This window comes from Falco peregrinus, chromosome 8 (assembly GCF_023634155.1).
Source record: "Falco peregrinus isolate bFalPer1 chromosome 8, bFalPer1.pri, whole genome shotgun sequence".
NCBI classification, from domain to species: domain Eukaryota; kingdom Metazoa; phylum Chordata; class Aves; order Falconiformes; family Falconidae; genus Falco; species Falco peregrinus.
The window spans coordinates 45,439,465-45,452,041 of NC_073728.1; the positions used below are offsets into that span (position 1 = coordinate 45,439,465).

The 12,577-nt window shown below is 40.4% G+C and overlaps 2 protein-coding genes across 2 annotated transcripts in view; both read left to right on the forward strand.

Annotated features, from left to right (window-relative positions):
- The window catches only part of LOC129785095 (protocadherin alpha-2-like), a 117,134-nt gene that overhangs the window by 73,093 nt on the left and 31,464 nt on the right, over positions 1 to 12,577 (forward strand). The window contains 2 exon segments of the mRNA XM_055813207.1: positions 4,977 to 5,035; positions 7,283 to 7,371. Coding sequence (XP_055669182.1) covers positions 4,977 to 5,035; positions 7,283 to 7,371 — 148 coding nt within the window.
- LOC101919764 (protocadherin alpha-2-like) overlaps positions 1 to 12,577 on the forward strand; it is a 92,728-nt gene that overhangs the window by 48,687 nt on the left and 31,464 nt on the right. The gene's annotated exons all lie outside the window — the stretch shown is intronic.

Below are 12,577 nucleotides of genomic sequence, written 5' to 3' on the forward strand. Positions count from 1 at the left end.
GTACTCTATGGACACTTTTCAGAAAGTGAAACAAAAGCTGCATATTAGTGATGGTAAAATGCAGGGTTTCACTGCAGTTTTATGGCTGTTTGCTTTGCTTCTGGCTCTTTCTCTGCATTTTGCACTTCAAAACCAGCTTGCTAACACACAGAAAAAAACCCAAACACTTGAGTTGAACACATCTTGATACTGCTTTAAAATGAAAGCATGTTTTGAAGTGTCTAAATCTAGTAAACCCGCAGCATTGTCTGGAGCGGTCTTTCCAAGAGATTTCTCAGGGCTTTAAAGGTATTAATGGTGGAATATCTTACAATCTCGTTTCAAGAACTTAAGCCTTTAAGAATTTCTCCATCCCACTGACATTTTAAAGGTTAACTATAAATGTTTGTTCTTTTGTTTAGTGGCAGTATCTGAACCTGTTCTGTTAAGCAGGGTCAGTGCTCTGTGCTTCTGTGCAGTCAGACTCTTGGTTCGATGCTTACTGCTGTGCCAGCAGAAATTTGCATTCAATATTAAGCAGAAGTGTTTTCCTTCTCTTGGAATTAATTAAATATACTTTACAGAAGCACTTGCCCGTTCCCTTCACCTTAGTTTTCTTAGAGTGAGGAATGCAAATGAACACTCCAGGAAGAAAATCTTTGGGCTTCTGAATTACACTCTTTTCCAGTTTCCATTCTGATTTCTTGTATGATAAACACATGTTCAGTCTATAAATAGTTTGTTCTCCACATAGAATTAATTCTAAACATTTACAGAAGAAAACCAGGAATAGAACCCTCTGTTTCACCACATCTGTCAGCATTGTCTCACTGGAAAATAAGCAGAGCTGTATGCGGTCAGGGGTTCTAAAATGCCTTTTATTATTGCTTCAAAGCGGATGTATTTGATAGTATACCTTGTCATTCTGTCGTGCGTTTGTATGGAAATAGGAATGGAGTGGGAAGTTTTTAGCAGTCTCATCACCTGGTAACTCTTTGTAAATGTTTGATTCGCACTTCTCTGCCTCAGGCAGGCCCTGTTCTAACAGTCACTGAAGTGAATGGTAGCCTTTGCACTGATTTTCATGAATACAGGATTAGGACAACATTAAAAATATTTGGAAATTCCTTCTATCCCAGGGAAACTTCCTGTGTTGAAGTATTAGCTAAAACAAAGGTAACTTAGCAAAATGTTCATAACAATGTATTTTCAACTGAATTTATTTTCCATGAACAGTGAAATTATTCTTAAATTAACCCATGCTGTGCAATTTAAAAACAACTGTGTGGAATTTTGCATGAGCTTTTTTGCTGCTAAGATGATTCCATTGTATATTATACATTCACTTTGCTTATCAGACTTTCCAATAGGGTTGGATGTTTTATGACTGGGAACATTAATGCTTGTGGTTATGTGATTGGTAGAATGCAACTCTGGTGCCTGGAAGAACCGGCAGGAGCAAACTGTTGCCATGAGGTGTTTACCTGATGCAATGACAACCACTTCTGTAGGCACCTGGATAGGTTTTGACTCATCGCACAACTATGATGATGTGCACTGTTACTAAATAAGAAAAAGCAGGTGATGGGAGAAACAGGGAATAGTTGGTTACTTCTGTGCCGTATTGTGTGACTTTTCTCACCTCCACTGATTGAGTGGTAAGGAGATACATGGCCTCCAAAAATCTCTGAGGGAAATGTGAGGCTAAGATTATGTTAAAGTTAGTAGAATGAGCTGGCCTGTGAGAAACGGGGTCTTGTAATATTGGGAGCTGGGGAGATAAAAGGAACAATATTATCTTTGTCAGCATTGTGTGATGTAGTGAGAGTAGGGGGATGTACAACCAGGAAGCAAATGGACCTCTTCAGAGTCTGTATTCCTCTTTGTGATTCCTCTCTGTACTTGTGCTTCCTGGCAGCTGTACCTTGTCCTGGTGGTGGTGATTTATGACACAGCTACACTTCTCACAGCAAAGTCTGTGATGGGGCTTTGCAGAGGAGCCCACTGAGAGCTGCTGTGCAGAATTCTGTCCCCTGGGACTGTGCTGAAGACACATCTCTCTTTGACGTGGGCTGTATTGTGTCATGGCACAGTGACTGCATGCTGTGTGACAGCACCTGTCAATGTGGCAGGTTTCAGTGGGTGGTCTGGTAAAGGTGGACTGTTGGTAACCAGAGATGTAAGCCAACCCAAGCATGCAGACACTGAGTGCCTGGTGGCTCTATAAGCAATGCTGCTGCATCTGATCGGGGGAAAGATGTTACTGAACAGGTTTCCTTCTGTTATGCGGTCACTTCTATTATTGGTCAAGCTTTTTTGCTTTTCTTGCTCCTCATTTCCCAATCTCATTTAAAGATATATTGAAACAACTTTTCTCTGGTGACCAGAGGATCTTAAGAATTTCAGTCTCTAGCAGGACAAAAGGAGAAGCCAGCCATGCTTACAGAATTGGAATTTCACCAATTTTGCCAGTTACAGGACATTGTCCTGTGATAACACAAGTGTGGGGCAAATGTGCTTCTCAGCTTTGCTGAGGTCTAAAAATTCCCAGTCAAGCAGTGTCCACATGGTAAAACTGGGTGAGAATAGGTCTGGACAAAGTCAAGCTGCTGCCCAACTGCCTGTTCTTCCTGTGAAGACATCAGAAAGTAGAGAAGTCCCAGACGCTGACTTTTTCACAGTTAAAAACTGAGCCCCTGAAAAAACCAGTCCCTGAAAGGTCTGAAGATCAACTGTGGCAGTAGATCTTTCCACCTCCAGAGTATATTTTCCCAATCTTGTCATCTTCCTTTTTCTGCTTCTGCAGGAGCAGCACTACAGCACTGCCTAAAGAGCAGTAGCAAACAGAGAACTGTTTGGGAGTAGCCATAAGATGCCACAGCTTCTGAGTAGTAACCTTTGAAAATACCACAATCTCCTAGTTGCAGCGGTTTGTTATATTGATGTGGTGAATGTTGGTCTGTGCATGTGAAGTGAATAAATGATGAATTTCTAACTGATAAGTTTCTGCTGCCATCATCACCCAGTTATGATCTGGTGCCTGAAAGTTCCCACTGCAACAGAACATAGATTTTTGTTTCTCAGCTGAGAGCTTTCCAGCTCTCGTCTAGAAAACAAAAATCTATATACTGCGAGTGGCTGTTTTCCCCTTTTCTCACTCCTACCCAACTTGTGTCAGACTTTTCCAGCTCTTTGATATAATTTCACTTCCTCTGTATTTTCCTGGGACTGCAGTAAGATTCCTCCTCCTCACACTGCCTATAAGCCTGTACAAATTGGGAACATGCACTTCTCCCATTGCAAAAAAGAGCAAAGAGGCTTTTCCCCCACCTTCAGTCCAGTAGTTCCCCTGCTATAAGAAAATCTCCAGCAGAGTAAAAGCCAAAACTTGGGTTGTTGGCACCCTTCATACATCAAGAAAGGCAAACTCGGAAGTGGGTCTCATCAGTGTGTATTACTTTCTACCTGCTTTCACTGACTGTTACTACATGGTTGACCTTAGAGTTGCTTTGACATCCCTGGGACTGGGGCCAAAATGGAATGAATCAGAAAATACTGGAACCATGTATAATGGGCCCCTTTTCACGCTGCATTCTGCTAAACTCAGCAGAACCTGAGCATGCCAGAGAACTAGGGGCTAAATGGGGAGGAAATTGCTAGCATAGATGTTTAATATGTGGTTGCAAATAGCAGCTTCTCCGCCCTTTTGTGTAACTCAGACCATAAAGACTACTAGGATGCACATCATCCAAGAGCATCTCACTCTTGAGTGATGCTGGACCCAGAATGGTGATAGAGAGCTAGTGTAAGTTGTAATTGTTCCTTTTTTTTTTTTTAATATAACGTATTGATCCAGGGAAAAGCATACCCCAACCTCAAGAGGAAAGACAGTTGGATTTAAATAATTCAGAGCATTCAACACTTTCTTTTTCTCTTCAAAACAATGGGGCCAAATTAATTTCTGATCTGCCTCCAATAGCTTGAAAAGAATTAAACCATTACTGTCATGTATTATTTGTATGCTTGGCACTGTACAAGACACACTAGGAATTAGTATAGTCCATTATGCTTCTGGACGCAAGTTATGTCTTTGAATTCCAGTGCTTGCAGTTAAGCACTGGCTGTGATACCACCTACAGAATGTCGTGAGAATAGTGAGAAGTAACCTTGATATGTGCTTAGGGCCTAATTTTAAAGAACCTGAACTTGCATTCGTTGGCTGTAGGTGAAAATCACTGTGATTGTCCCCTGACAATGCAAAATAGATTTTCTGGAGCAATTTTTGAGCAACAGAGAATTTCTTAATTATCTCCTTATTTAGCATGCCATTCTGCAGCACATCAGCATATATTGAGGTTTGTTGGTCAAAGGGTATTGCTAGCTGTTTTCCTATTCCACCTCTGATGCCCTCTCAGGAATATAGAGAACATAGCAGTTTGTATGAAAGAACATGTCTGCCTTTGGTAAAAGACTTGCTGCAGCCTGCAAATCTGCTTCAGTCTAGCTCAGTCCTCTACAGTTTGCTGAATGCCAGCAGAAACCTCACAGCAGACAGGCTACCCCACATGCCCCTTCCCCTTCGCAGGGGTCTGTATTTGACACGTCCTCAGGCAGATCCTCTTCCATGCAGGAGCTCGAGTCTCTCCTGGCCTTAACAGGTAAACAAACAGTATGTTTTATGGATTTATGATGCGGGTTTTTTCCTGTGCCCATAATGCTGGTGGATGTAAGAAATAACTGTCCTTAGGTTTCCAGCATCAAATGTCGTTCCACAGAGGTCACCTCTAGCCAAAGGCCATACAAACGACTTTATTACAGACACTCTCTGTGTGTCCATTTGAAAATTTCTTTAGATTTGCAGAAAGATTTGGCGGTTCTGAATGCTCACAAAAATTGAGTAGCTCCATATAGACCCTTCTGACAAAATTAGCCAGATGTATATGCTTTTCAGCACGTTTAACATACATTAACATTACCCTGGGCTTTTGTTTCTACAGCCAAAACACCCCAATCCTGACTGGCGCTACTCTGCATCCCTAAGGGCAGGAATGCAAAGGTATGTATGTTGTTTCCCCACATGAAGGGGAATTCTGTCTTTGTCCTCTGTGAAAAGGACAAAGTTGTCTGGCTCCTCTGAAGACTGATGATATCTGTACCCTGAGATGGAAAGCACCTGAGTTCTGTTGCTGTCACTGCCTATCTCCTAGTGTTACAGATTCAGTCCGACTGCATCTTAATGCTATTACCGTACTACTGTACATCTGTGGGGGTTTTGTGTTTACCTACTGCCTTTGTATACATTGATTGTCAAGGCATAATTCCTACAATTGTTGAATTATTTAACTGTGATTACACACTTTTTGTTTGCTTTAAAGCTCCCTGTAATCATCAATGCTGATAGGTTTCAATAGACTGTCTGCAGCATTGATGTGTTTTCCATCTTGTTGTCTCTCATTACCATAAAAATATGCTGCTCCTGTAGTAGGTCTATTAACTACATGGTGCAATCAAGATGATTAATACAGTTTAAAGGATATTTTGAAGATATGAGATGGATTTTCAAAGAAGGAAAAATGAGGCTCTGTCCAAATCTCTATATACATCTTTGAAAGTCCTCTGCCTAAAATCGCAAGCAGTCTCTGCTATAATTTGCTATCAGTACACATGGAAAAAGAGATTTATACTAAATTTGTTTTTGTAGAGCCTAAACAAAACTACTTTTTTTTCTCTTCCTTCCTGAGCAGGTTAGAAATCTGGTTTTATTTTCAGGTATAATCTGATGTAAGTCATAAGGCTACCTTACAGGTTTAGATGGAATTACAAGGCTGCAGTAGTTCCTAGTGGCACTACAAAAGTGCAGGATGGTATGGTTTTCCCACAGTTGTTGGTGCAAGGGAACTGTAGTCATCGTCTTATCCATTATCCATAAGGCTAAGGAGTCTTCATTAGATTGAAGACCAAAACTCAGATTCACACTGTCTGTCCCTGAGACTGTGCTCCATGTGTGTGAAGGCAGTGTGCTGCTCCAGCTGGCTTTGGGCTGCTGTATAAAAACGAACTTAAACTTCAAGGCACCAGAAGGACAGAAAGAAAGAGCACGCTTCTTTCTGTGGCCTGTTAGGCAAACTGGTTTCTTTCTTTTATTTTCCTGCTGTTTTGTTGGTTATTTTGTAATCCCTGACTGCTTACTGCAAAACGGATAAACAGTCTGGGAGCAAAATCCTGAAGCAGGAATTCTCCTGCCTACCTGAGCTTCTTAAGTACTGGTCTACAGAGTCAGGCACACTCTTGTGTATTCCCAACTGGATCCTGTGGATCCACATTCCTTTTTATGCAGAGTTCAAGATGTTGCCTCAAGTTACTTGAACAATGAATGAGAAGTCAGAGCTCATTTAAAGCAATTAATCTCACAAGCAGGGGAGCTACTGAAGCCTTTGTGGGAAGTTGCATGTGTTCCTCTATTCTCTCGCATCAGGAGCCCCTATCCTTACTTGAAATCTTAGATTCTGAGCCTGTGTGACTTGCCCAGCTGATGATTTTCATCATAAAACTTGTAGAAATTTGGTATCCATAGGACCCTTGACATCTGCTACATTTGGTTGAACCTGCCCATTAAGTTTAACTGGGAGTGTAGAAGGGAGCTGAGTAGCAGGTGAACAGAGACAGGGACACAGCCACAGAATCCTGTTTCTGTAAGGAACTGCACACAAATATGTGCCTAGCTTTGCATTAAAAGTGGCAGATTTTTTTCTTTTCCTTCCACGTAAGGTGCTGGCTAATATCCAAATTGATGCTTTCAAGGCCAAGTGTGATGTGACACTGTAAAATCTGCTGTGTTAGTTTCTGCAGTTGAGAAAATGTATTTCTCTTTCTGAATTGTTCACGAGAAGTGTACTGTAACCCGGGAAGGTGGGAACTGTTAAAGTAGCATGACAGAAGCTCAGAACGAACTCCACCAACTTTTTCTCATTTGCTTTAATGCTAATACGTCGTAACAGCAAAGGTGTGTAACTTCCTTGTTAGTGCCTTCCAATTAGTGAAAGGAAAATGTCCTGCACATGTGTTTGGTTTATCCATTATGCCACAACTGTGTTTTAGTAAATAAAGCTATTATTTTTTGCAAGTTAAGACAGCTAGTTATCCAATGCTCCAGCAGAAATTTGTGAGTATCATGCAATACTATAGTAATAGTTGCACAGCGACAAACAGGTATGACCTTTGACGAGTAGCAAGAAAAGGAAATGTTATAAAGCCCAGGGCAGAGGGGAACTGTATAATCTAACTATGATATATACTTACTCAGTGCTGTGCATATGGAAGAGGCAGGAGTCCTACGTGGAGGACCAGGAGGGCCTGATCAGCAGTGGCCAACAGTCTCCAGTGCTACTCCAGGTAAGAGTGTGAAAATCCAGAATATATGTGAGGACCTAATGTTACCTGAAGTAGATCTCCTAATGCTTCCATCTTAGTTTTTCTTCTGTTTTGGGTCTCTGAGTGAAGTTCTTGTAAATTAATCTGTGGTATCTAAACAGAGTGGAATAATAAAGTATAAAATACATCTTTTTCTTTACTCAATTTCAGATGAGCACTGGAGATAAGGGTCCTTGGTCCCAGCTTTCACCATGCTTTTGGAGTTTATTGCTTTGCGTAATGAAATAATGGAATGGCTTCAGTTCTGATGCATGTATTCAGATTCAAAATGCTTGAGTCCAGAGCTGATTTGCCCTGCATTTCAAAAGAACAGTATAACTAGGGTAGGAGCTTATCAGTTCTCCCTTTGTTATTTTTACAAACCCAGTAAGTCTCCTTGAATGTCTCTGCTCATTTGCTGTGGTGAAATCAGACCTATTTCTTTTTGCTAGTTATTTTTGTTCACTAGTACGCGATGATGGAAACTGAACATTTTGGAATGTAGCTTCATTTAGTCAGTCACTGACTGATGACTTCACATCAGTCAATAAGAATTGGCCAAAGGTTCTCAATGAGTTAATTAAAAAAAATAAAAATCACCTGTACCTTTTGCAGTGCAGGCAATAAAATGTTCTCACTTTTTATGTTGGAGCAGGAATAATTTAGAGATGCAGTGCAGCAGCCTTCAGTCACATCCAAACTAAACTGTCAACTTAGTGGATGCCCTGTGTAGGGTTGTGAGCCCTGCATGACAGCTCTGTGAACATTCTGAGTCCTCCAGAAATTCAAATGAGGAGTGATGCTCATATCACAGAGGCAGGGCAAAGGCTAAGAAGTGGGGTCTTCGAGGAGCAAAGATGTGAGAGCTGCTTTATTTAATACTTTTTTGGTGAAAAACTTTCCCTTGTCTTAAATGGGAATTTTACCTGAACATAGGGGCTGAGGAGCAACTTTAGGATTTGCAGTCACAGTTACAACATATCCATGAATTAGTGATGTTTAGCAAAACCTGCACTGGTGTTCCAGAAGGGGGGTTTTTTTGTTTGTTTGCAGAAACAGATTTGGAAATTAATATAATATATAATAGGTCCCTAGGCTATAATTACCTGGGGTTTGTGTGCTCTTTTCTGTTGAAAGCTTTGCAGGAAATCTTTACAGCCTGTGCATGTAATGAAGGGTGTGTAACTGTTGAGCTTACATTTGAAAATATCACCACAAGTACACTCTAACCTTTGCAAGGGATCCCCTCAGGCTTTCAGCTGCACTAATCATCCTTGACTGAACATTTAGTATATCACCTTATAGCAAGTTCAGTGTGGATGCAAATCTGCACCCAGATGTTTACTTACTGGTTGGTAATGTAGATTTCTAAGTACCTGAATGTAAATGCAAAGTTAGGATGGTCCTGTCTTCTGAGGATGTCCATTAGCATTTGTGTCCCAGAGCCCTGTTCTGCTAGCTGGACTCCTCCCTGCTATTCTTGTTGGGTCTTATCATTTTAATACTCGCTTTGGGAACATGAACATCCCTTTGTTTGAGAAGCAGCAGTAACCCTTGACTGTTACTGCTCTTTCCCTCTATGACCATGCAACGAGGTACTTGTACAATGAATGCATCCCTGTCACGCATGTCACTCTGTGTGTTGATGGCTATGTAGGGTAGAGAAAACGGTAGGGCATAGTGAGAGGAGCTGGCAGGGGGCCCTGTGGAGCTGGGCAGCTGGAGAGTCCAAGTACCAAGGCTGTATACTCTGGCCCTTGGACTGAGCATTGTAGATCACTTGTTTCTCTGTGGTTTTTGCTTCTAGGTAATGTATTCAAACAGGTTGTAAGAAATACCTTCAGCAACAGGAAATTTTTCTGCCATACAGAAAAATGTGACTAATTAAAATTGTATTATGGAATATCCACACTAGTTATAGCTACCTTTAAATTCAATCTTTGTGAATCAGGTTCCATGTAAATGAATATTTTTTCCTGCATAACAAAGACTAATTTGTTTTGTCTTTGTCCACTCCCAAGGGATTAGTGACTCTGATGTAACATTAATTAGACCTTTTTTTAGTGAGTTTCAGGTATTCTTCGCTCTTTGTAAGCAAAAGCTACAGATATCCCTGGTCCTTAATAGCAAACAAGAAATTCATAGAGAAATATCAAGGATTAATGATTGTGTTAATTTTCATAGCTTAAGAACATCACCATGCATCACATTTTCAGCAATTTACTACCATTATTTTAGAATCCTGTCTGCAGTTTCCCACAAATATCTATTTCAATGCTTATTTCTTTTTCTGGCTAAAGTTCAATACCTGTAATTTTTCATCAGGTTAACATGCACAACTGATGCTTTTCAGAAGAGATTCAACTCATTATGGTCAATTGCAGTCGATTGAATCAACAAATGCATTTGCCTCTAACATAACATTTGCATATGAATGGTATGCACGTGGGTCCGGATAAACTTCTAGATAAGCTATTTGTTCTCTCTGTTATCATCAGCAGACTGTGGCGGCTGCAGGTCTATGCTTCTGATTACTGGAAAACACTTCCAAGCCTGCTCTGTGCATACATTCCCCATACAGTTGTTTTAGTCAATTGATTAATCTCAATCAGTTTGTCACTAAACCATTCATTTAATTTAACAATCCACAAAAGCCACCGGTAAGATGCCTCACAAAGACAGATTCAGAGTGTTAATCAATGAGAGCATTCAAAGATGATGTCATAGGGACACTTTAGGAAGGATGAACAAGTCAAGTGTTAAATCAGTAAATCCTTAATTCCTAATGCATAGCTGTACTTGAACACCAAATGATGCTTCAGCAAATACGTATTGCCCAAGCAAAACCTGGTCCTCATTTGTCTGACAGCACTCCTATTGACTGTACTGCATATTTCACCTATGCAGGGGACAGTGAATCTCGGCTCTGGCATTTTTTAATTGTCTTTGCATTTTCTTATGCACCAGTCCAATAATTTGTAGGTTTGTAGTCAGGATACTTCCAGCTGAGGTGGGATGAGAAGGCTCAAACTCCCTCTGGGTGGAGGACAGCATTGTGTTTAGCTCTTGGGGGCATCTCATTTGTCCTCCATATGCTATATAGTGAGTCCAGTAAATGCAGACAAATTTCTGGTTTCTGCTCTATGTCCAATTATATCAGGCTTTCTATAGGTGATCACTAATCTGAGTGAACTTTTTTGGATGCCTAGCTTTGAATAAATGGAGCTTGATTTGCAGAAATGGTGGGAGCTCGTAATAGAAACTAAGATAAAGAGAAGCTTTGCTCTAAACATACAACACCTAAGATTTCTGAATAAATTAGATCTATGCATAATTCAGAGCTTAGAATTAGTGGGCATTAGACAAATCTATGTGTATTTCTCTGTGCTCCTGGTTCCATTCTACAAAATGGAATAAATAATGCAAGTGCTTCACAAAAACAGTCTAAAGATGCTTTCATAGCTTGTGTAAGACTCGGGAGAATGATGAGGTTTTGTGATGAATTACAGAATTTAAAATCCTGTATTAAATGTAGGCTTTATATGTGTACAGTAAATAAGGCACTGGGCCACACAACAAATATACAGAGGGGGGAAAAAAATACTTCCATTCAGACAGCTCTGTAAACAAAAGAGAAAAGGACCTGATGAAAAAATCTGCATCTGAAATTTGTAAGCCCATAGGTGAAGACTGTGGGTGAAATACTGGCATCTCTGAAGCCCATGGCCTTCTGCCTTCAAGAAGCTAGGATTTCAGTGTCTAGCCTTACAAATATGCACAAGGGACTGAATTAAGGTTGCACAGGCAAATGCCATCCTAAAATACGCTAATTTTACACTTCTGATTTTGCGGTGGTAAAATTCTTCTAAGTATATCTGTCTTTTGGGTTTGGGTTTTTTTTGCATTTTCACGGGTAATTATCTGGGGAAGAGAGGTGGTAGCTGTGTTTTTTTAAAGCACTCATGAAAAAGGCAATTATATTGTGTGAGAATGTACTGACCTCAACATGGGCAGTCGTCCATGCTTGACATTATTGGTGCATGTCTTTATCTCTTGAACTAGCCAAATAAACAGCAGTAGTAATATTGGCTGCTGTTCCTTTAGGGCTATAAGCAGGAGAGACAGGTTAGCTGTGGGTTTCATAGCTACTTAAAAAATCAGGGGAATATTTTAACCAAGAAACCCCAGAGATCAACTCTAGGTCTGAAGAGAACTGTATGTGCTATATATATATGTATGTATGTACGTATTATTTTTCATATATAGATAGGTTTGTATATACATAAAACCTTTATACAAAGATGCATAGCTCCTTGTGTCCTGTCACCCCAGTTCTGACCCTTACAATTTTTGTCCTCTGAAGATCATTTCTCACAGCTTTCCTCTCTTTATTCAGTTATTCGTGCTGTTTATTGCCTCCCACCTAACTCTGCGACCTTTTTACATATGCCCTGTGGGCTAGGAGTATGCCATGCCCATATACTCTCAGATTGTCCTGGATTTATGGTGGGAACTGCAGTTGTTCTGGAATAGATTTACATTGCTCTCAGAGGATGGTTCCTGCTGTGGTCAGCTGGAATGCCAAAGGGGTCCATTGATGGGGCATGGGCTGTAGAATAAGTGATGAATACTGAAAATTAAATGAGAAGCAACTATAAATGTGGCAAATAAACCAAGTTATCTGAAAGGTAAAGTCAGTCTTCCCAGTAGGTTTTGTGCTGCTGGTTTGGGATATAGTGTTGTGAGTGGAATGACTGTGGGAAACCTGTGAAGAAAGGAAAGGGGATGCTTGTGTGGATTTTAATAAAAATGTCTAAGAATCCTTGATAGGAGAAGAAATTATTATTATTATTATTGTTGTTATTACTGTTATTGTTATCGTCATTATCTAGTGTAAGTCCTGGTGTATACTTTGTTTCACAAACTTGTATGTCAAACAAGTAAATCCTACTTGAATAAGAACAGTCTGTCAGAAAGAGATACTTTCTTCCAGTGGAGCAGTGTGAGAAGGGCCCAGATGAGAGATAGGACATTAGTGTAAGCAGGAGAGAGCTGAGCAGAGAAATCTAAGAAGATGAGGGGGGACACCAGTAAAAATCTTGGAACAGGAGGGTGAGCACAGAGGATTTGGTAGAGGGAAACAATTGGAAAAGGGTGCTAGAAGGTCTACAGGAGGCAGATAGCATTG